The sequence below is a fragment of the Drosophila albomicans genome, chromosome 2L (genome assembly GCF_009650485.2).
Source record: "Drosophila albomicans strain 15112-1751.03 chromosome 2L, ASM965048v2, whole genome shotgun sequence".
Lineage (NCBI taxonomy): Eukaryota > Metazoa > Arthropoda > Insecta > Diptera > Drosophilidae > Drosophila > Drosophila albomicans.
This window is the reverse complement of record NC_047628.2, coordinates 18,740,907-18,765,873: the sequence shown is the minus strand read 5'-3', so window position 1 is coordinate 18,765,873 and position 24,967 is coordinate 18,740,907. Positions and strand designations below refer to the sequence as shown.

At 39.0% G+C, this 24,967-nt stretch overlaps 1 protein-coding gene and 1 long non-coding RNA gene across 5 annotated transcripts in view; both read right to left on the bottom strand.

The window, feature by feature from the left end:
• LOC117563518 (uncharacterized) overlaps positions 1-24,967 on the bottom strand; it is a 201,680-nt gene that overhangs the window by 40,767 nt on the left and 135,946 nt on the right. The window lies entirely within an intron of this gene.
• LOC117563514 (ecdysone-induced protein 74EF) lies at positions 544-14,080 on the bottom strand. 4 transcript variants are annotated; one of them, XM_052003110.1, is made up of 4 exons: positions 13,823-14,079; positions 6,580-6,726; positions 2,375-2,521; positions 544-2,036 (listed from the first exon to the last, which is right to left on the bottom strand). In XM_052003110.1, exons 1-4 carry the CDS (start codon positions 13,838-13,840, stop codon positions 729-731), a joined length of 1,620 nt encoding a protein of 539 aa, XP_051859070.1. In that variant the 5' UTR covers positions 13,841-14,079; the 3' UTR covers positions 544-728. The 4 variants fall into 4 exon arrangements, with proteins under 4 accessions (XP_051859070.1, XP_051859071.1, XP_051859072.1 ...); XM_052003111.1 differs by having other exon boundaries at positions 2,390-2,521; positions 13,823-14,078; XM_052003112.1 differs by lacking the exon at positions 2,375-2,521 and having other exon boundaries at positions 13,823-14,080.

Genomic DNA, 24,967 nt, shown 5'->3' with positions numbered 1-24,967 from the left:
TCTGTTTAATTTGACTGACATTAATTGATTTAATTGAATTATCTTAGGTTTGAAGATTGAGAAATACTTCATGATCAATTTTGCTAGTTTTTTAAATATTTAAAATGCAAATGTTTTAGAAAAATACTTTGTGATCAGCTTTGCCAGTCTTGTTTTAAATAGTTAAATTAAAAATATATTAGAAAGGCCAAGAGAATAACTTTCGAAATTCTTTGCTACTTTGTACGTTTAACAATTTGAAGAAAACAATTTACATCACATTTTATAAGAATCTCTCAGAAATTAGAATACAGTATATAAAGGCTCTATTTTGTTGAAACGTTAAATAAATTAGTGTAGCAATAAATTTGCGCTAAATTTTTAAATTGAGCTCCACAAGTATTGTATTAAAAGTACAGGAAAATCTATTCAAAAATGTTTTAAAAACTTTACCAAACTTTCCAAGATCTCTACTCTCACTAAATAGCTTGAATCAATATTGATCTTCAAAATCCTCGCATAATTAAGATTTTAAATGTTAAATTTTTTTTTTGCTACACGCAAACAACACTGAACTGTGAATACTCTTTGAACTCTCTCTTCGATGCTCTCTATCTTCGCGTAACTAAAATAACATAAAACTGAACTTTTCAAATGCATATGTGAGTGTGTGTGTTTGTATGTGTGTGTGTGTGTTGTGGCTAGTTGAGAGCTTAAGAACTAAAGGCGAGTTGGGTTGAATCTCATTCTCACTGCTGCTGCTGCCCATGTGGCGGTGGCTGCAACTGTTGCTGCTGCTGCTGGGGCGGCGGCGGTGGTTGCTGTTGCTGCTGGTGTGTTGTTGGTGGCGGTGGCGGCAGGACAACTGTGGGCGGTGGTGGCAACGGCGCCGGTCGCATGTGTTGCATGTGAGCTTGTGGCGCCATGTGCTGGAACATGTTGCAGTGTTGCTGCTGCTGCTGTTGTTGTTGCTGCTGCTGTAGATGATGTTGCTGCTGTTGATGGGCATTGAAATGATGCTGCTGTTGTTGCTGCTGCTGCTGCGCGGGATTCACATCGGGCGGCGTTTGCAGTATAATCTCTGGCTCCAGATTCAATGCCATGTCCGGATCATCCGCTTGTCCGCCGCCGCTGCTGCTGCTGCCACGCAACGAGGCGAGAGCCGCTGCCTGGGCAGCAGCCACCGCCGAGGCAGAGCTTGTGGCCGCAGCCGCTGCAGCGGCACTTAAACTACTCACATCCTGGCCGTACTCCTGCTTGATGCCATTGGGTGGCCCATAGATGGAGGCGCCCAGGTTCTGATGCAGTATCGGATGGCAGAGTTGTGGCATCAACGTGACGCCGGCGATGGGCAGGGCGGGATGAGCAAAACTGGGCGGCGGATACAACTGTTGCAGCTTATTCAGCTGCTGCAAATGCGTGGGCGTGGCATGTGCCGTCGGCGTATGCATGGCGGCATTGCCAGCGGCAGCCGCCGCCGTTAGTTGCGTCAACGTCGCGCTATTCAGACTCGATGTTGCCGTTGGCACGTGGGACATGTTGCGACGTCGCTGCTGCTGTTGCTGCTGATGTTGTTGATGTGCTGCTGCTGCCGCTGCAGCTGCGGCAGCCAATTGTTGTTGCTGTTGCTGCAGATGATGTGTGGCTGTCTGTTGTTGCTGCTGCTGCTGTTGTTGCTGCTGCAATGTTTGTGATTGCTGCTGCAACGTTTGTGATTGCTGCTGTTGCTGCTGCTGTTGTTGTTGTTGTTGCTGTGTCTGCGGCGTCGAAATAATCACCTCAGGCTCAACAGGCACTGGCGGTATAATGGCCGCAAACTCCGGCGGCAATTGCGTGGGATCTGTGACCAACAAACCCTTCTTACGCTCCTTGCGTATCTTATCACGCAGCTTCTCCAGCTGTCGGAACGCTTCGTTGGCGCGTCTCGCCTTCTTGCGATCCCGATCACGTTCCTGCTCGAGCCGGCGATACTCGGGATTCATGCGTTTGATCCGCTTGCGTTCGCGATCCCGTTCACGTTGTATCATCTTCAAGCGCAATTCCTCCTCGGGCGTCAACTACGAGTCGAGAGATGGATGAAAGAGAAAATGTAGGGGGAAAACTTATTAAAGCAAAACGTAGCTGGATTAAGCAATTGTTTTTGGTTGTTGTTATTTTCATTTCTTGGTAATGGAAGAGGCAAACAAAATACATAGTAATGTCGAGTCAAGTGTCCGTCGTAAATCGAACGAAAGCTAAGCAACTAATTCCCCACGCTCCCACTCGAAAAATAATCCTAGATTCGAATACTTTTTTAAACTAAATGATGTCTAGGTGGTGAGTGTGGGTGTGTGAAGTGTGTGCGTGATTTTAAATATTATTTAGAAATATATATAAGATATTGGAAAAATGCTACGTTAGCACGTCGTGCCTTCTTGCGAAATCTATCGCGCTCGCGCTCCATACGCCGATATTCGGGATTCAGGCGCTTGATGCGCTTTCGCTCTCGATCTCGCTCGCGCATGATGAACTTGTGGCGCGCCTCCTCCTCGGGTGACAGCAGCTGCAATTAGAGATGGGAAGCGGTTTTTGTGTTTGTTTTTGTTTCTTTTCGTTACAGAGACTGAGAGAGAGAGGAGGGTGTGAAGTTCAAAATAGAACGCAAGAGAAATTTTGTGAAGCATTCTTCTTCCCCTTTGATCATGTATATGTCTCTGAAGGCTGTCCCAAAATGTAAAAAAAAAAAATAACGCTGTCTCAAACAAAACAAAAAACATAACATTCTAGCTTTTTAACAGACGCTGTTAAGTAACATTCATATTAATATTAACATTTTTCTTGCCTATGGACATATACATGTCAAAGAAGCAAAGTAAAATTATAATTCAGAGAGTGTGTTCTTATGTTTGTTTGTGTCTTCTTCTACGTTTTCTACATTTTCAGGCTGCTCACTTTGCCTTCTGGCTGGCGCATTCAATTTGGCAACAATGTCAACTTCATATTCGAAACGGACGATGTGCGTCACGCCTCCCCGGCTACTATATCCCGCATGGGCATCGTCAACATGAGGTGAGAACTAATTAAATCTAATTGAAGTACTCTTCTAAAATGCATCTCATTGTCTTTGCAGCTACGACTATTATCCTTTGCAGGAGATGCTTAAGCACGAGCTGAGCAAGGAGCCTTATGGCGATCTACTGCAAAGCTATGTTGACGGCAATTTTCGTATAGCAGTTGATTGGCTGGAAGCTGAACATGTGCTAAGGTGAGTTTTCGATTTGAATAAGTGAGAAGGTTCATTCTATTATTGACAACACTACTACAGTTAGTAATTAAATCAATTGAAGTGAAAAGGATTTGAATTGGAGACTACTTTTAATAAATTACTTTTGATTGAAAAATCTCATTTAACAATAATAGATGCTTGGGAAAGTACAAATATTTCAGTTAATCTATCATCAATCACCAATGAAATGAAAGTAAATACTTTAAAATTGACATTTTAAATTCATCTAAACTGTGACGTTATTAATTGACAAGTGAAGAGGACTTTATAGAAGTTTTGGCTATCAATCAGTTGTCAATCAAATATGTTACATCAAGTGAAAATGAACTTATATATTGGAAGAAAGCAAGTTCCGCTATTCGTGTATAGAATGTCAATAGAATTTACACTACCACTCCTTAAGAAATCAATAATTTGGTCTTGCAAAAGAGAAAGAAGGTTCATTCTATTATTGACAACACTACTACAGTTAGTAATTAAATCAATTGAAGTGAAAAGGATTTGAATTGGAGACTACTTTTAATAAATTACTTTTGATTGAAAAATCTCATTTAACAATAATAGATGCTTGGGAAAGTACAAATATTTAAGTTAATCTATCATCAATCACCAATGAAATGAAAGTAAATACTTTAAAATTGACATTTTAAATTCATCTAAACTGTGACGTTATTAATTGACAAGTGAAGGGGACTTTATAGAAGTTTTGGCTATCAATCAGTTGTCAATCAAATATGTTACAACATCAAGTGAAAATGAACTTATATATTGGAAGAAAGAAAGTTCGCACGCTATTCGTGTATATTATGTCAATCGAATTTACACTACCACTCTTTAAGAAATCAATAATTTGGTCTTGCAAAAGAGGTTATTTGGTATGCTAATTTATTCAATGTGAGACAATAACACATGAATAATCGATTTAGTCAATCAAGATGCAATCAATCAATATTGACTGATGGAAACTAATAGCTCTGAAGGAGTGGAACTTACTGATTATCTTCACAATTGATTTAATTTTAACAAAATAAAACTAATAAAGATCCAATCAATCAATATTGATTGATTGAAACTAATAACTTCTAAAGAGTTGGGTTGAGTATCTTAATTATATTCACAATTGATTTACTATTAAATAAGTTTGATTGATGGAAGATTTTACTACTCTTTTCTCTACTCTATAGTCAAATGCCCGGCATCAGTCAGGTCAGCTTGCTGCGCTCGCTGCTGTTGCAGCTGCACAACAGTCAATCACTGGAGGAGTACGGAGCTGCGACACTGCGAGCACTGCTCGGCTATGTGCCCAGCGAGCGGCATCGGGACTTTGCGCAGCTTGTGCTGCAAAGAGCCAATCTCTATGTGGCACAACCGAATCATGCCGAACTCAGCTACTTTGAGCCGCAACGCAATGCACTCGAACAGTATGCAGTGGGCTTGATTGAACCGCCCGAGCAAGAAAGTCAACTGATAGTTACAGCGTATGTGAAATCCTATTTGAATATCATAGGATCAATGCTGGAGTTGCCCGCTGGCAAGGCGGCGCCTTTCATGTTGGTCGGACCAAGCGGAGCGGGCAAAACGCTGCTGCTGGAGCAGGCGATGCTCGAGCATTCGGGTTATCAACTGGCCAGCATCAATTGCTCCACCCAGCTGACGGCTGGCTACGTGCTGCACACGCTGCGGACGCACTGCGTCACGGTGAGCGGTGTTCGGGGGCGAGAGTATCGGGCGAAACAATCACGTTTGGTGCTGTTCATGAAGAATCTGGATCTGTGTCAACTGGATGCCTGGGGTGCTTGTGAAATTGTTGAGTTGCTGTTGCAGCTGGTGCAACGTGGTGGCTTCTATGCCGACAATCTGCAATGGATTACCGTGAGCGGATTGCAAATCTGTGCGTCCATTAGCGGTAATTTGCTGAAAATTGCGCCCCGTTACTTGGCCATCAATCAATACGTGCGCATCGGCCGACCCACAAACTCCGATATGCTGGCCATCGTCCAGTGTCGCCTCGAGCCGCTGCTCAATGGACATTTCAGTAGCAGCAGTCACGGAGGCAGCATCAATTTGCAGCATGTCAGCGAATGTCTAATGGAGTGCTTCGAAAAGGTAAGCCAAACCCCTCGTGAAATCTCTCAGTCTCTCAACTCATTGCTTTCCCTGTGTCTCTCTTGCAGTTGCAGACGACTTTTACAGCCTCTGGAGGTCAGCAGCAGCAACAGCAGCAGGTTCACTATCAGTTCAGCCCCAAATGCATTATGAAGTTATTGCAGTCGCTTCTCTTTTATCCGCCCACGGACTTCAATGAGGTAAGTTCATTTATTAGTCGTCTCTCTTTGAATTGTCGATTTCGGTTTTCGTTTCACTTGCAGGCTTTGTACTGCGAGCTATTGAGCATGTTCAAGGATCGACTTGCTAATGAGCAACATGTCCAGCAATTTGAGGCCATACTCAAGCAGACTATGCGCAAGTATTTCGGCAAAGAGGTTTGTAACTTACATGCAAATCAATTCCCTTTGTAATTGCTAATTGTATTGCATTCGTTTTGCCATGCAGAAAGTCTACTTTGTGCCCAAGTCGCCCAAATCGAAGGGACAACTGCAGGGACTAACGCACGATGAATGGCTCGAGGAGGTTCAAAGGCAGATCACCATATGCAGTGAGTGCAACGTTGATTATACGATTAACTAAAGCATATTAAATAAGTTTTAAATTCATTCATTTTGAAAGCATTCTTGTTTAAACTACTTTCAAAGCTTAATTTCTTTAACTATTCTTTTAAAGATTTCTATTGAATTTAAATATCTATTCATTCATACTGAAATTAGATCCTTCTAGGGATGGATTACTATTCTGTTTATAACAAGATATTATAATCCTGATGTATAATATGTTAGTTTGAAGTTGATTCTTTATACAAAAAAAAACTATCCATCTAGATCTTCAAAAGAAGTATTACACTTTCTTTAACAATGATAGACTTTCCTAAAATAGTCAGATCTTAAGAAATTTACTAAATTCTTTTAGGGTGTTTTTAACCAATACCCCCCACTAGAAATCTGTCCGTTTTTCTAAATATTATTCTATTCACATTTGTGGCGTCACGCGCATCGAAGTTGAAGTTGTGTACATTGCTCCAGAACTATAGATTTTGAGCAGAAAGTCGCATTAAAGAACTTTCTTTAACTGTTGTTTTCTTAAATATGCAAACTGAATATAGAAGTAGAAGTGAAACATAAGAAGAAGAGCACAATCTGTGAGTGCGTGTGTGTGTGTATGTCTAAGTGTGTGTGTGTGAGTAAGAGAGTGTGTGTGCTTAGATGATTGGGGATAACTACACTGGGCCTTGGCGTCTGTTTGCGAAATCGATCCCGTTCCCGTTCCATTTGTCGATACTCGGGATTCATGCGTTTGATGCGCTTTCGTTCTCGATCTCGCTCCCGCATGATGAACTTTTGGCGTGCCTCCTCTTCGGGGGTCATCCACTGTAAATACAATACAAGAACGGGTAGAAAAAAACAGAAAACATTTGCGACTTTTTTTCAGATAAAATTGTGCAACAAATTTAGAGATTGGAATGGAAAAATTTCAACTATTTTTTTGAGTTAACTAATTCCATTTGGAGGCAACTTCAATAACGATGCGCGGGTAGAGTTTATCCTTTTCAATTAATATTAAATATAAATATACTTTTTTTTTTTTAGTATGACATGCAATTGTTAGTAAGAGGTGCGCTTAGATATGAAGTTGTAGGAATAAGTTTATGATTTGTGTAATATGTATTGAATGGAATTAATGCTAATTATTCAGGAATCAACTTTAAGTCTGGTCTTTTTCTGTCCGTATAAACAAATATCTCAACTATTATTCTCTTATCTTGCAGATGCCGAAAGCTACAACATTGCAGCGCCCATTACCGAAGAGCTGATCCAGCAGACAGCCAAGATAGCTCGCGTTTTGTCCCGCAACGATGCGCACTTGCTGATCCTCGCCGAGGCTGGAGATCGTCACATGGATGCCATCTATGCAGCTGCTACCCTGCAGCAGGCCAAGGTGTTGAGTCTGCAAGGTGGCGTCAGCTACAATCTCTCGGATTTCAACAACGAATTGAAGTTGGCCATGCAAACTGCTGCACTGGAGCAGCAGGCAACTTATTTGTTGATTGAACACTGCTGGCTGGGCTATGTGCCGGATATATTGAAGCCCATTGAGGCGCTCCTCGAGGGCAGCGAGATACTCGAGCTGTTTGGCGATGATCTCGAATCGGTGGCGAGTACGCTGAAGCAGGCAGCGCAATTGGAAGGCTATCAGGAATCGCTAGGTGCCTACTTTATGAAGCGTAGGTAACCGATATTTAAAAGCGAAAACTGTTCTTTAATACCTTGTATTTTACAGGCGCACGAGAGCAACTGCATTTGATACTAGTCTTAGATCCAAGCAGTCCTCAGCTAACAGAGTACTTTAGCAGCTGCCCCGCGTTGCATCGCCAAATGGATATGCTTTATGTGCGTCCCGAATCGCGTGAGACACTCGCCATGCTGCCCAAGCAGTTCATCGAGCTGCTCAACGAGACCAGCGCAAGTGCGGGACGTGGCAAAGTTCCCGTTTGCAGTCACTTTGCGGATGTAGCCGAGGAACTACCTCCGGAGCAGCCTTCGCATCGTTACTATCAACTCATCAGCAGCTATTATCACATGTATAGCAATGCAGCGGCTGAGATTGATCAGCGTTTGAGCAAGCTGCAGCTGGGCGTGGATAAACTAGCTGCTGCTCATGGTTTAGTGGATACTTTGAAGTCCAATGCCGCCGCACAGGAGCAAGCGTTGGGTGAGAAGCGACAACTTGCGAATGATGCGCTGCAAATGATATCGCAGACCATGCACAATGCCAACGAACAAAAGTCAAATATGCTGGAGCTGAAGCAACAGACGCAATCGAGCAGTGAACAACTGAAGCAGCGACAGCGTGAGATTCAACAAGAACTTGCCGAAGTGGAACCCATATTGGCGGAAGCAAGCAATGCTGTCGGTCAAATTAAATCCGAGGCGCTGTCCGAGATACGTTCGCTGCGTGCGCCGCCCGAGGCAGTCAGAGATATTTTGGAAGGCGTCTTGCGACTGATGGGCATCAGAGACACCTCCTGGAACAGCATGAAAACGTTTCTGGCTAAACGTGGCGTTAAGGAAGACATACGTTCACTGGACCCCGCTCACATTAGTCCCGAGAATTGTCAAGCTGTTGAGCGTTTGCTCGAAGCGAAGGGCGATTCCTACGAATCAAAGAATGCAAAGCGTGCCTCAGCTGCAGCGGCTCCATTGGCTGCCTGGGTGCAAGCCAGTGTGCGCTATGCTCGCGTCATTCAGAGCATTAAACCGTTGGAGCGGGAGCAGAAGCAATTGCAGCGCAATCTCAACGAGGCAGAGGATGAGATGCAACAGTTAGCCAGCGGATTGGACGATGTGGACAAGCGTGTGAAGCAGCTCTCTGAAAAGTTGCAGACCTACACTCAAGAGGCGGCTGTGTTGGAGCTGAAGCTGCAGGAAGCGGGCGCCACTCTGCAGGCAGCGGAGTTGCTCGTAGGCAAGCTGAGTGCGGAGTATGCCACGTGGAGCGAGCAGCTGGCGGAGTTGAAGCGTGCGCACAAAACGCTGGACAGCAAGATGCTGCTGCTTGCGCTGGCCATCAACTACTATGCGGGCTGGGGCGTGGAACAACGCGGGTGAGTAAAGAACACGTTAGTTAAGGATGCGGTGGTGTGTTGCAAGGCATATTTATACAAATTGATTTGAATAATCTTGATGAAGTTTTCAGAAACTATTCAAAGCATAACCAAATTTTAATCTATAGTTTTTAAATCACATTCGTAATTTATATACTTCGATTAAAGAAAGGTGTAGGAACTAAAGGAACGTTATCACTAAATGTGTTGGGTAGAGCTAGATTTGGAAAACAATCGATGGCACTATCGATGTCTCAAAATTGACTCGTCGAATATCGATGGCGCCCACTATCGATATTTCTCTAACTCTAGCTATAGCTCCAATATCTTCTCAGATCTTGGTGTTCTTTATGAATATGGATGGTCTGACAGACAAATCACTTTATTCGCTTATCAGTTATTTTTGTTGACGTTTATGGGATTGTAATGAAATCAAAGCTAATTTCAGATGTTCTTATAATGTAAAGATATCAGGAATTTAAAGAAGCTTCGTTGATCAATTAAGAAAATGTGGAAATTAACGTTAACCACAATTTGTATTCATAAAATTATAAGAAAATGCAACATTTAGGTGGCTTAATTTGGAAATATGCATAGAGTGTATTATGTCTATCTATCCTATAAGAAGTTTCTCTATAACGCCTCCCCAATTTATCTTTATATCATAAATCTTAACTCTTTTCCAAAGAATCTGATTGAGATTAGAAACATTGTTTTCAAATAGAATTTGATTGGAGTATAGAAATCCAATTACTTAACAAAAAAGTGTCCTTTGATGTTGAAACTGATTTGTTCTGAATACCTTATATTATTTAGAGCGTCTCATTCAGCTATTAGAACCCTTTTTCTCCGTATTACTAATAGTTGCTAATGCTCTGCTCTCTCCCTGCAGCGCCTCTATGAAGCGTCTTGGCCAGGAGTTTCGTTTGCCTGCCACCAGCTATGAACTGCGTCAAACGCTGCTGACGGAACAACAGCAGATCATCTGGGAAAGTCAGGGACTCGCACGGGATGCACAGATCATTGAGAGTGCTGCACTGCTGCGTGAAATACTGGCGTTGCCCTATGGTAGTTGCCCTGTGCCGTTGCTGCTCGATCCCACGCAGACAGCGGGAGCTTGGCTCTCGGCGCATTTGAAAGCGACGGGAAGAGCGAGTGAATTGACCACTCAAAGCAACGAGAGACTCGCCTATCAGCTGGAGTTGGCAGTGCGCTTTGGTAAGACGCTGCTGGTCACCGATTGCGAGCAACTGCGTCCGCCGTTGTTGCAACTGTTGCAGGGACACATCTACGTGCGCTTCAACAAGCGACAGTTGGCTGTGGGCAGCAAATTGGTGGATTTGCATGAGGAATTTCATCTGGTGTTGATCAGCAAATCGCAACGAGTGCAGCAAGTGCAGCCGCCAGAGCAACGCGGTCAGCTGAATGTGCTGCGCTTTACGGTGACTGCCACAGGATTGGCCGATCAACTGATGTCCAAGGCAATCGTGCTGCAGAATGCGTCGCTGGAACAGCAGCGCATTGAGCTCTTGCAACGCGAAGGAGAACTGCTCAAGCAACGCATGCAACTGCAGGATAAACTACTTGAGCAGCTCTCGAAAGCAGAAGGCGATATATTACGCAATGAGCCGCTGCTCGCCAGTCTCAACGAGGTGAAGCAGAGCAGCGCACAAATCGATGCGGCGCTGGAGCAATCGGGACAGGTGAAGCAGACGCTGCTCGCCGAATTTGGGGCATTGCGTGAACTGTGCGTCAAGGCAGCAGAGTTCTATGCTGGACTCTGTCAGGGTTACGAGTTGTCCGCCTTGGTGTTCATCGAGCTGTTCTTGGGCGCCTTGCGTGGCCAACAGTTGCCGCAACTCTACGAACGTCTCGTGCGCAGCGTCTACTTGCAGCTGGCGCGTGCCACACCACGTGATGGCCAGCTGACGTTGGCCTTGTGGATCTGCCGGCAGGCTTATGGCACCGCTGTCGGCGCCAAGGAGTGGGAGCTGTTTGTCAGCAATTTTATGGTCAGCGCCGATGGCAGTCAACTGAGTGGCTTGAGTGGATTGCCCGATTGCATGAGTCGCGAGGCGCAATTGAAGCTGGCGCAGTTGCTGCAACAGTTGCCTGAGCTGCGAGGCCAGCTCCAGCTGGACAAGGATTATGTGTGGCGCGGCTTCATCGAGCAGCAGACGGACGATGTGCTGCGTAAGTGAAGAGCAAACTTTTAATTTCTTTTGAAGCACAATAACTTATAAATTCTCAACTTACAGCTGCTGTTAAGTCGCCATTTCAGCGCGTGCTCTTGGCTCAGATCTTTCGACCCGATTTGCTGTTGTCTCAGCTGCGTTTGGCCAGCGGTCAGCTGTTGGGCCTTTCACCAGAGGCGTCAAGTCAACCGAGTGTGCAACAGTTGCTGGAGCAGAGCAGCTGCGAGCGTCCCATACTGATGATCAGTCAACCTGAGCTGGATCCCGCCAATGAGCTGCGAGCCTTGGCCCACAAAAAGTGGGGCAATCAAAAGTATCACGAGCTGGCCATTGGTCGCGGCAGCGAACAGCGTGCGTTGGCTGCAGTGCGTCAAGCTGCCGCGGCAGGACAATGGCTGTGCGTCAAGAATGTGCATCTGGTGCCCGAATGGCTGGAGCAACTGGAACGCGAACTCGCCGAGCTGCCGAAAGCGCCAGAGTTTCGTCTGTGGTTGCTGTGCGAAACGACGCGCGGTTTCAGCTCGTCGACGTTGTATCAAAGGTGCCTCAAGGTGCGCTACGAGCAGCCGCTGGGACTCAAACAGCAGGTGCTGAGCATGCTGCAGAATTATGCTGCCAGTGTGGAGCCACAAAAGCAGCAGCCAGCCAAGTGCCTGAAGATGCGCCTGGTGCTCTTTCTGTTGCAGGCTGTGTTGCAGCAACGACGTCAGTTTATACCGCAAGGTTGGTCCAAGTACTATGAGTTTGGTGAGGCCGATTTGAAGGCGGCGCTGGGTGTGCTCACTTGGCTGGATGCACAGTTGGCCAACGGACGCTGCGATTGGACATTGATGCAGCGTTTATGTGAAGCTTTGGCTTATGGCGGACGCTTGAACAACGAGCGCGATGTGCAAATCTTAAGAAGTTATCTGGCGCAATTTTGCAGCGCCGATGTTTTGAGCAATCGATGGTCGCCGTTGGGATTAGGCAACGCCTTGCCCACCAGCGCACAACTGCAGGATTATTACACTGCTTTGGAGAAGCTGCCAGCTCAAGATGAGCCGCGCATGTATGGACTGGCGAGTCAGGCGCAGCAGCAGCGTGAAATTGAGCAGGCGCGGCAAGTGATTAAACAGTTGCGTGTGGTGCACTACGGAGGCGGAGGAGACGCAGCTGGCGAGGATGTGACCACGTTGAATGCACGCCAGCGTTTGGAGCAGCAAGTCAAACCACTCTTGAGTTTATGGCGCAAATTGGCTGCCGCTTGCACTATAACGCAGACAGCCAAGGAGGCTGAAGTAATGAGTGCAACGACGAACACAGCAACAACACCTTGGACGCTCTTTGTGCACGCCGAGCTTAAGCTGGGCGCACAACTCTACCGAGCAGTGCATCAGTTGCTTTCCCAACTACACAACTGGCTAAAGGAGTCGACAACGGGACAACAACAAGCGCTAGAACTGGAAGCCACAACGTTGAAGGCGCTTGCTGAACAGCAGGTGAGTCTATGTAGAACATAATGCTGATAACACAAATTGCACTTAACTGCAATGTGCAATTTAATAAAATATATTCGGCATTCTTTTCACCGTTAACGAAACTTCATGACCAATTCATACCTCACCATAATCTAGTACTTTTTTTTCGCTGAGCTGATAAATGGATCAACTTAACAGCTTTTGTGCGCTTAAGTGCAATTTTTCATATAAAAGGGTAAATCGATGGATAGGCAGAGAATTCCTTAAACAACTGTTTAACGATTAACTAAACATTTTTCCATGAAATCCATAAATTAAATGCATTGCCAAAGAGCCTTTAATCCGATATATGCAATGCATTTAAGTTTCATATTACGATTGACTTAAAAATTTATGTCATTATCTTAAACTGAGCATTTTACACATAAAAATGATATGTGCAATGCAGTTAAGTTGGACAAATGCATTTTACGTTTTATCGTTCGCACAATATTATATTAAAGTGGATAAGTGAAGATAATTGCCAACTATTGTGCAATTAACTGCAAATTTGTTCCTATATCCTAAAATTCCGATGCAATAATCCGAGATGTGCAATTATGTGCAATGCATTTAAATTAAAATACATTTTATTTTACAATTTCCTTACAATTACGACTATACTATATAAAAGTATAATCAAATTTAAACTCTTAACCCTTCCCATTCCCCGTATATAGGCAATCACTAATCACTTAACCCTTCACAGGTGCCCAGCAGCTGGCAGAAACTGTGGCAGGGACCCAGCAGCAACAGCGCTGTGGATTATATGCGTGCCTTGATGGTACGCGCGACTGCAGCAGAGCAGCGCTATAAGGAGCAAGTGCAGCTGGCTTTTGGCATGGATATCAACCTAATGCATGTGTACAACTGTGAGAATCTCTTTGCCTGCCTCAAGCTGCAGCAGGCGCAGCAATTTGGAGTCTCCACACAGCGACTGCAGCTGCAGTGCTTGCAGGGCGGCAGAGACGGGGCGACGACGTCGACGCCACCCGCAACTGCCTTGGTGCTGAAGCTGGCGCCGCTTAAGGTAAGTCTAAATTAATGAATCTCCAAAACTGTGTCCGTCTGTTTGTCTCACTGTCTGTCTGTCTCTTTCGCTTGCCTTTTGTCTGTCTGTTTTTTTTTTTTGCGTTTTTCTCACTCGCGTTGATTTTTTTCTTGCGCTTACCTTGCCCATCTTGGCCATAAAATGCGTCTCCAGCTTGTCGAGTTTGATGGTTAAACACTTGTCGCTTGATTCAATTGCTGCACTTTTATTTACAACATTTAGTTTGCATTTGTTGGCTCTCGCATTGATTTCGCTGCACTTTTTTCTCGCTTTTTTCTTCACGCCGCTTCTTTTTGTTTATTTGATTGACATTCCGGCGCTCTGTTAACTCCGGCCAGGGCTACAGTGCAACTCAATGCGCACTGTTAAGCGTTGCAAGTATTTTTTGGGTAGCTCTGCTTATAACTCACCTCACAAATTCCACTTTCTTAATGTCGCTATTTTTATAAGCATTTAAAAGTGGCATTTTACGCGTTATTATTGAGGTTTTATTTTGATTGATTAATATTGTTTGGTGCTCCTCACAAGTATTTTACGAGTTAACAGTGCGGCGCTGCTGCGTTTTATGTTAAATTTAACAGCGGATAAAGGCGTGTACCTAACATTATTCTCATATCCGACAACTTTTGTCAGAGCACATGCTTGCGGTATTGGTGCTTGCACAGGCTAAACTAAAAGTTGTTGTCTGCACTAACTTGCTAACATTATTTCATATCCGACAGCTTTTGTCAGAGCACATTCTCGTTATTAAAAAAAATTTAAAAAGTAGGGGATAAATTTAAATTTATTAATTTTGATTGAAATTATTATTGTTTTCGTTATTAAAAGAGTGAAAAAGTAGGATAAATTTAAATTTATTAATTTTGATTGAAATTATTATTGTTTTCAGCTCGATGGAGACACGCAATCAACGAATTCCAGCGAATCGAATGCATTTTACATCACATACAAAATTAAAGATGAGCGCGAGGCGAGCGCACAAATTGATAAGTTTAAGAAAATCGATCAATTCGCGATTCCCAATCGCAGTCAGACGTCGGAGGAGAAGCTTACTTTACCCCTCTATTCGAGGGCGAGCAGAGACAAGTTACTTTGCCATCTGGAAGTGCAATCGATGGGCGCCACAGCCGAACAGATTCTTTTAGCTGGAACTGCATTAATTGTTAGCGATTATTGATCATCCCAGAAAAACGATTCGATAACGTAAATGAAACACGCAACTCCACACCAAACATAAATGAAAAGAAATACAGCCAGAAAGAACATTTTTCAACATTCATATTTCAAATAAACTGAAAATGATTGGAAAAGCAAAGAAAGTCTGATAAACACTACTTTCTATGCTTATCGATAAAAGCACAAAAGGAATTATCAATCGATATCACCACTTCAATTTGCTTAACGATTTGAAAAATAAAATAGGTAATTTTTGCAGGTAACCATGCGAGTCTCGTTTTAATTTGGATACGCGCATTTTTCCCTTTTTTTTTTGAGTGCAAATATTTTATTTACTTATGTGTGTGTTTTTTTTTTTATTTTTTTTAACTGCGGTGATTTTTTAACAATTTTTTTTCAAGTGTAATTTTTTTTATTTTTTATTGTGAAAATATTTAATGCACCTTATGTGTATCTTAAAGGGTATTTTTTTCTCCGTAATTTTTTGCAGGTGCCTTAGATCAATGAGAATCTCGTTTTAATTTGGATACGCGCATTTTTCCCCTTCTTATTATTATTTTTTGAGTGCAAATATTTTATTTACTTATGTATGTGTGTTTTTTTAACTTTTTAAGGGCATTTTTTTTATTGTGCAAATATTTTTGTGATTTTTTAAAAAAAATTTTTAAGTGTATTTTTTTCATTTTTTTTTTTTGTGAAAATATTTTTACTTTTTTTTTATTTTTGTAAATTAATTTTTTTTATGTGCACATATTTTGTTCGCTTTAAAGTTTATTTGTTCGTCGGTAATGTTTTGCAGGTGCATTGGAATTTTGTTCCTATTTTTTTTTTGAGTGTAAATATTTTATTCACATGTGTGGATTTTTTTTTAGTGCAATTTTGTTTTCTTTTTTATTGTGCAAATATTTTTTATTTTTTTTTTATTCAATTTTTTTTATGTGTATGTTTTTTTTTTAAATATTTTTTCACAATTTTTTTTAAGTGAAAAGTTTTTTTTGTTTATGTGCAAATATTTGCAAAATTTTTAGTTTGCCTGAATGCATATTTTTTATGTGCAAATTTAAAAATGTGAAAAATGTGATCTTTTTTTTTTTTAAATGTGAGTAATTTTTTGCAGGTAGATCAATGGGAATCTCGTTTTAATTTGGATACGCGCATTTTTCAGCTCAGAGAAGCTGGGTCCAGTGATTTGAGATATTCAAAAAAAAATTGGTGCCCATTGCTTTAAATCGTTTGCCCATGTTTGCCCAGGAAAAATTTTTTTTTTGCCCACCCTTAGTTTCGAAATTATGAAAACATTTTTTTTTTCGAAAATTCAAAAATTTTTTTTTTTCAAAATTTTTTTGCGGAAATCGCTTTAAAATCGTTTGCCCATCTTTTAGTTTTTCGAAAAAAATTTTCGTTTTCGAAATTTTGAATTTTGAAAAATTTTGACATTTTTTCGGCATGAATGTCTCAAACTCGATCGCCCACACCTCGAAATTATGAAAACTAAAGCTCTACAACGGTAGCCTCAAGTGTTTTCAAGTCTGCCCATATCTCAGAATTTCAAAATTTTGAAAAATTTGAAGGTTTTCAACTTTTTTGATTGCCCATACAAATTCATCGTTTGCCCAACTTTCAAAGTCTCAAATTTTTGCCAAATTTCAAAATTTTTCAATTTTTTTTTACTTTTTCAGAGTGCCCATTCGCTATTTTCGTTTGCCCACCCTTTAGAATTTCAAAATTTTGCTTTATTTAAAAAATTTTCATACTTTTTTGATTTTGGCCTATGGTTCATACAAATTCATCGTTTGCCCAATTTTTTAAATAAAGCAAAATTTTGAAATTCTAAAGGGTGGGCAAACGAAAATAGCGAATGGGCAGTCTGAAAAAGTCAAAAAAAATTTGAAAAAATTTTGAAATTTGGCAAAAATTTGAGACTTTGAAACTTGGGCAAACGATGAATTTGTATGGGCCATAGGCCAAAATCAAAAAAGTATGAAAATTTTTTAAATAAAGCAAAATTTTGAAATTCTAAAGGGTGGGCAAACGAAAATAGCGAATGGGCAGTCTGAAAAAGTCAAAAAAATTTGAAAAATTTTGAAATTTGGCAAAAATTTGAGACTTTGAAACTTGGGCAAACGATGAATTTGTATGGGCCATAGGCCAAAATCAAAAAAGTATGAAAATTTTTTAAATAAAGCAAAATTTTGAAATTCTAAAGGGTGGGCAAACGAAAATAGCGAATGGGCAGTCTGAAAAAGTCAAAAAATTTGAAAAATTTTGAAATTTGGCAAAAATTTGAGACTTTGAAACTTGGGCAAACGATGAATTTGTATGGGCCATAGGCCAAAATCATAAAAGTATGAAAATTTTTTAAATAAAGCAAAATTTTGAAATTCTAAAGGGTGGGCAAACGAAAATAGCGAATGGGCAGTCTGAAAAAGTCAAAAAAATTTGAAAAATTTTGAAATTTGGCAAAATTTGAGACTTTGAAAATTGGGCAAACGATGAATTTGTATGGGCCATAGGCTGAAATCAAAAAAGTATGAAAATTTTTGGAATTCGGAAAAATTTTTAAAATTCTAAAGGGTGGGCAAACGAAAATAGCAAATGGGCAGTCTGAAAAAAGTAAAAAAAATTTGAAAAAATTTTGAAATTTGGCAAAAATTTGAGACTTTGAAAATTGGGCAAACGATGAATTTGTATGGGCCATAGGCTGAAATCAAAAAAGTATGAAAATTTTTGGAATTCGGCAAAATTTTGAAATTCTAAAGGGTGGGCAAACGAAAATAGCGAATGGGCAGTCTGAAAAAGTAAAAAAAAATTGAAAAATTTTGAAATTTGGCAAAAATTTGAGACTTTGAAAGTTGGGCAAACGATGAATTTGTATGGGCAATCAAAAAAGTTGAAAACCTTCAAATTTTTCAAAATTTTGAAATTCTGAGATATGGGCAGACTTGAAAACACTTGAGGCTACCGTTGTAGAGCTTTAGTTTTCATAATTTCGAGGTGTGGGCGATCGAGTTTGAGACATTCATGCCGAAAAAATGTCAAAATTTTTCAAAATTTCAAATTTCGAAAACGAAAAATTTTTTTCGAAAAACTAAAAGATGGGCAAACATGGGCAAACGATTTTAAAAGCGATTTCCGCAAAAAAAATTTTGAAAAAAAAAATTTTTGATATTTCGAAAAAAAAAATTTTTCATAATTTCGAAACTAAGGGTGGGCAAAAAAAAATTTTTCCTGGGCAAACATGGGCAAACGATTTAAAGCAATGGGCACCAATTTTTTTTTGAATATCTCAAATCACTGGACCCAGCTTCTCTGAGCTGCATTTTTCCCTTATTAATATTTTTTGTTTTGTTTTTTGAGTGCAAATATATTATTCCCTAATGTGAATATTTGTTTTTATTTTTTTATGTGCAATATTTTTTATTGGTTTTTTTTTTTAAGTGCAAATTGCTGTTCATTTTTTATATTTTTTTATGTGCAAATAATTAAGTGCTAATTTTATTTTTTTGAAGTTTTTTCTTGTGCTCTATTTTTTTTTAATATTTTGTTTGTGTTGAGCACTTAAGGTGTTTATATTTCTTTATTATGTGCTATCATCTGTCAATATTTCGTTTATTAATCTAACGAAAGTTGATGGATGAGAATGAAAAAGTTTAAAGTGTGTGATATAATATAATGTATAATATATATTTTTGTCCAAACAACATTGGATTTATCATCTTACCAACGGATTTCAATTGACTTCATTTACTGGTTCGTTTATTTTTTTATTTCAATTTATTATAAATCTTTTTTTTTTTAGTTCTTTCTAATTATAATAATACTTTCATATATCTAAGCATTTAATGCTAACGGAATATTTATAATTCTAATAGCCAATTCCTGTTCGTTTATCTTTTAACTTCTTTGCTGCATTGAAGTATTATTGAAATGCTATCGGCAAATTGAATATGTAGACAATTTAATTCAAGTGGCATAATTATTTAAATGAGCAACAATGTTGCAATTGAAATAAGTAATTGCCGCATTTGGCTTTTAGCTATCGTTTAAGCCAATTTGCAAATCTGTTTAAATATTTAAACGGGAAGTCATCAATGTTTAACTCCATCCATGTGTGTGTAGAGAGGAGAGAGAGGAAGAAAAGAGAGCGAGAGAGAGAGAGAGAGAAGGGAGAAGAGATGATGGTTTATTTCTGTTTTGCGTTTGCAACATGTTAAACTAATTGGGGAATGCCAACAACAAAGTGTCATAAATGTTTGGAGCATAGTTTAACACTGGTTGCAACTTGTTCTGCCAAGATGCCACGCCTCCCGTCTCCTCCCCTCTCTTTCTGTACAACGTCTGTGCGCGCGCCTCATTTGTCGGAGGCCTTTGGAAAAGTTGCTTAACTTTAATTAAGTGGCATTATGTTCAATTAGGCAAAGTTTCGAATATGCAAATGAACACAATTTGTGAGTAAAGTGCTTCAAGGAGAAGGCCGTCTGTCTTTCTGTCTTTATTTCTGTCTTCGTGTCTGTCTATGGCAGGCAAATTGCTGGGGAAAAACACAAATCAAAGCTGCAATGACAACGACATCTCTCACACACACCCACACACACATATATACATAACACACACTCCCAAATCGTTTCATCCATATCGATGGTGGGCGTGGTCGTAATTGTAATTCACCGAGCTTTTAGTTTTGCCTCTTTTGCCATAAATAAATTATACACTCCAAGAGCAAAAGCAAAAGCACAGACCAAGACCAACAACCAGAAGTTATTACGCATTTTCCACCCATCCCCCACCCCCCACATACGCATTTTCATAGTCAAATTTTTGGGCTGCACCTCGTAAATAACTTTTGAATTTTCCGAGGAAACTTTGCTAAGCCTTTTCCTAGCTACACATGTTCATGTGAAACGAAAATAGTCGAAATTATTATTGCTTTCGCTTTTTTGTTTGGGGAGAAAATGAAGTGTGTTCGACTGGGAGAAACTTCAGTGTTCGGTTTAATAGAATTAACTTAATCGACAGAGTAATTTGTTGTAGACGTTTTCCTAATTTGCATAGCGTTTTTAGAGTAAGTGGATAATGATTTAGCCACGATACTAACAGCATTTATTTAAGTGTAATGTAACCAACGGAAAACTGCTGCCAGGTGATCTAAATTTGAGGAGAATTTTAAATTTACTGAATTTTTTAATTGTTTTTTCTAAACTTCGCTAATATATTTCGCTCATTGAATTATTCAAAGTTTGTAAAAAGTTTTCAAAATTTGCAATTTAACTTACTGCTTATCTTTTTGATTTCTAAAAAACGTCACTGATTTCTTATGTGTATAAAAGAATGGTTCAACATTTAAATTAATTAATTTAGACACTATACTAACAGCACTCATTTATGTCAGTTTGTTTAAGGCAACCAACAAATTTGCTAAATAAGTGATCTAAATTTGTGGAGGGTTTTTTTAAATTTTGCCAATTGTTTAACTGCTTTGGATTTTACTTTTCAAAAGGAAAACATAACTGATATTTTTTGCTTAGTAAATTATTTTCATTTGTGAAAAGTTTTCTAATTTTGCTAATTTATTTACTAGTTTTTGTTTTTATTTTATAGAAAACTTCGCTAATACCATATTATCTGTTTATTAATGAAAGAGTTTCACATTTAAATTATTTCAAAATTTTGGAGGGTCTTCAAATTTTGTGAATTTATTTCCTTTTTTTTCTTTTATAAAAACTGTGCTTATATTTTTGGTATCGGGAAAATGCGTTTAATTATATATTGAATTGAAATTCGATTCTTTTTTTGAAGATGAATTTTCTGTGAAAAACCTTTTTACTGAACAATAATTATTCTTATTTTTAAAAATGCATTTTTTGTTAAGAAGTTTTATACTACAAAATAATTATTTATTTTCTTAAGCCACAAAGAACTTCATTGCTTAGTTAATATAACCCAGAATTATAGGATATAATTTCCGTACAATAAAAAAGGATAACACAATAACAATAAAAACAAATAAAGTTTTTGCTTTGTTTGTTAAGTTAATCATGAATTCAATTTGAGGCAAAAGTAAATTTTGTTGTGAAATGTAAATGATGCTTGAATGTGATACAGATGGCTTGAAGTGGCTTTTGGCTGTTAACTGAATTAGATATTCTCTTGTGACCACTCGCGGCTTAATTATGTCATGTGTGGCAATTCCCAATCCCCTATTTCAAATGTTCCCCTCTCTTCGCCTTCGGGGCAGCTTCATTGCGAAAGCTAAAGCGAAGGCGAAGGCTTTTGTATAGCCCAACTTTGATGATTAAATTTCCAAATGTCTAATTGGAATTTGATTGGGAATTGTGTCTCGTAAAGGAATGTCGAATGTGTCTCTGTCCGTTTGTGTGTGTGTGTGTGTTCTCTGTGACATTTGATAAATGCATGGAACAAATGACTATAGTTGTAATCCTCTGCGCTGGCAAATGGGCAGCTGGCGTCTCTAATTGCACTGTGCCTCGAAACTTCAATGTCAAGGATTACAAATTAATTAAAATTAAAGCAAAGCTCTCGACAGTCACTGACATTTGCATATGTTCTCTCTCTGTATTTGATTGCCAGTCTCCTTTACACTTCCCACGACTAATTGTAAGCCTGCCAAATGTGATTAATCGGCCATTCTTCTTCTCTCCCCTCCCTTGTATTTCACTCGTAAGGCGTTTCTCGCTGTTGTGCTTCCACTTGAATGAATCGTTTCATGCATCAGGTCAGATTTAAGTGGCGGCTAAAGGTTATGACATGCCCTCAACATATATTTCAATTGTCGGAAGGCTTTTGTGATGCGCTCATTCATTCATCGGCCTGGCCAATTGAGTGTGGATGCGGCTTAAATGAGCAAAGCCATCGCTGCTCTGCTGCTGCTTCTACTATCACTGATGATAGCTGAAATGCTTGACATGTGCCTTTCACCGCAGTGTTTACTTAAATTAACTACAAAGAGAGATGTGTTTAATGAAGCTTGCACTTGACTGCACTAAATGATGATATTTTGTGGCACAAAAGTAAATATAAACTAGTCATTTTGTGTATGCTAATGATAATTCGTTGGTTTATGTTAAGCTTTTGTGGTTGTGTAAAAATTACATCCTCCTTTTGAAGTGTAGTCTAACATATTTAAATGTATTTTATATTTTTGAATGCATGAAGTTTGATTTCAACCACAGAAAAACGCCATCTATCGGCTTATTAATGTATCAATTTCATTGTTGAGAAGCGTTATCTGGTTCGGGTCTGTGTTAAGCATTAGTTAAAGCACAGGGTACGGTTTGTGTCTAGGCAAAACCTAAGTAAGAAGTATGAATGAAGGAAACGACTTCAAAAAATTTGAATTTTCATAAAATTAAGTAACATAATAATAATGAAATAAAAAAATACGAATTTGTAAAATGCATTCTTATTTCATGATCAAATGTTTTTCGCTATGTCGTGTAAAATGTACTGCTGCCTCCCTTTGAAATATAGTTTATTTAGATGTATTTTATATTTTTGCATGCCTGAAGCTTGATAGCAATTACAGAAAAACGGCATCTATCGGGTTTATTAATGCACTAATTACATCTGGTTTGTGTCCTTGTTAAGCATTAGTTGAAGAACATGCTATGGTTTATGTGTAAGTAAAAAGTAAAAGTAATAAAATAATAAGAATGGAAAAATAAAAGACGAATTTCCAAAATGTTAAAATGTTGTATTAAATTTACAGCCTCTTATCTTCTTAACTTTTAATACAATCTTTTTTATGCGTTATATAAAATATTTAGCGTATATATTAACAAAATACTGTTTTATTGTATAATCAAAAGGTCAAATTATCTTATGTAAAAATCCTCCTAGATTTTACCTTACTTTACTTTTTCAAACTTTTTATATAATCTTTAATGCGTGATATACTATAATATGGTAAAAATCGTAAGTTTTAAGTAATTCAAACTTTTTGCACGATCAAATTATGCAAACTACATCACTTTTATACAAATTGTAGCCTCTTAGCTCTTACTTTTGGGATTTTTATTATTCAAGTGTTCGATTCACATTTTCCTTACATAATTGCATCAAAGTGCTTTCATTTTGATTTAATTCATAACGTTTGTTTCTCATTTGTTTGACATTTATTAAAATTTGAGATTCTTGCAATTCAATTTGAATATAATTACAAATTAATATTTGTCTACAATTTATTTATTATTGCTGCAAGCGCACATCAAGCTTAACAAGTTATCTAATTTACGCAAATATGTGCTTCATTATGGATACCAAGGCACACACAATTTGTGTCTTCCCTTTAGCAGACATGTTGTTAAATTTGTTGCAAGTTTTAAGCAACTCAATTGATACGCTTCCTTTCGATCTGAATAGTTTGCGTTGCGTGTTGCCAGCGGCAGTTGAAACTTTCAACTAATCAGAATTTCAGCATTTTGAAAGAGTTTTAGTCAGATATGATTATCAGCAATGAAGTTATCAGATGTCGTGCCTCGAGGGATTCACACTTGATAGTCTCGCTTTTGACTTCAAATGCTAAACACAGGTGCCAATTTTCTCATGCGGTTGGCTAATGAAATCAGTTTGAGCTCTGATTTATTGCTAGAGAGGATGAAAGAGGTGAATTTAAAGGGGAAAAGCGCTGAAAAACCACAGAAAAGCAACAACAATTACGACAAGCTGCAGCGCAAGTGGCTTTCATAAAGTTTTTGGGTTTAGAGCGAGGCTCTGTCAAGGACGTGAATAGTTTGAGCAACTGCCATGCCAAATTCTCAGCCAAAAGCACAGTTCTCAACAGCAGCAGCATGAGCAACAGCAACAGCAAAAATAACAATAACAACAACAACGTTAGCAAAAGCAAAACGAAAACTTTTGTAAAACCGCACGAAACTTTTAAGATTCAAAACTGCAACATTATTTGAGGCGTGTTGAAAGAGCAACAAGCATACACACACATACAAACATACAGACATCCTGCATATCCTGGCTTGTGCTTAGCAAATGAGTTTTGTCCTAGTTTGTTTAATGCCCGAAGCCAGAATTTATGTCCACAACAACAATTCTGACCGGACTGTTTTGGTGTAATGAACAGATAACTGCTGGCTAATTGTACCAACATCCATTAAATGGCAAAGTGAGTGGAGACTAGAGTTTATTCTGTATAAATATGCATAAATATGTTATATAAAGTGAAGCGCAACAGACGAATTTTAGAAAATTATACTAAATTTAGCTATTATACCCACTATTCATAAGGAAGAAGGGTATTTTAACTTTGTGACTACAGAAGGATTTATCTCCGACCCCAAAAAGTATATATATTATCGATCAGCGTCAGCAGCCAAGACGAAATAGCCATGTGCTGACTGTTCGTTCTTATGTACCCCAACCCCCAACAAAGATCTAAGGGACATCAGAGATTATTTGCTATTTTTGCACGCTGATTTGTTTCAAATTTATTGCAACGCTCACTTCCCTTTCTCAAATCGAAAAAAAAACAATAAGCAAGTGTAATTTTCAAGCTATAGACGCGATTTTTTGTGCATTCATACAGTATTTATGATTCCTGGATTCGATCCGATTAAAATTTTAGAAGACTGCAAACGAGCCTTAGTTGCTTTGGCTGACAATCTGGTATATTTTGTACTTTTTGTATGAAGTGTTTACTATATTTTGTATTCTATGGTATATTTTTAATGATGTACAATATCGATATACCAAATATGTTGTGTAGAATTTGTTGTATTCGATGGTATATCGAATGTGAATGTAGTACAAAATGGATATACCAAATGTTGTGTTCAGTATATTTTGCATTCTATGGTATATTTTTAATGATGTACAATTTCGATATACCAACAATGGTCTTCGCTATACTTTAGTATTTTGCGGTATATTGTCGGTATATTTTTAGAATGTGGTTTAGCAGGTATCTCGTAGTCAAGCACACTCTATTGTAGTTTTTTGACTTTCATATTTTAGTATTTTTGCTACACACTGTTGGTATATTTTTATATATATATAAATAATGGGTTCGGAGTATCTCACAGTCGAGCACATTCGAGTTTAGTTTTCTTACTTGTTTTC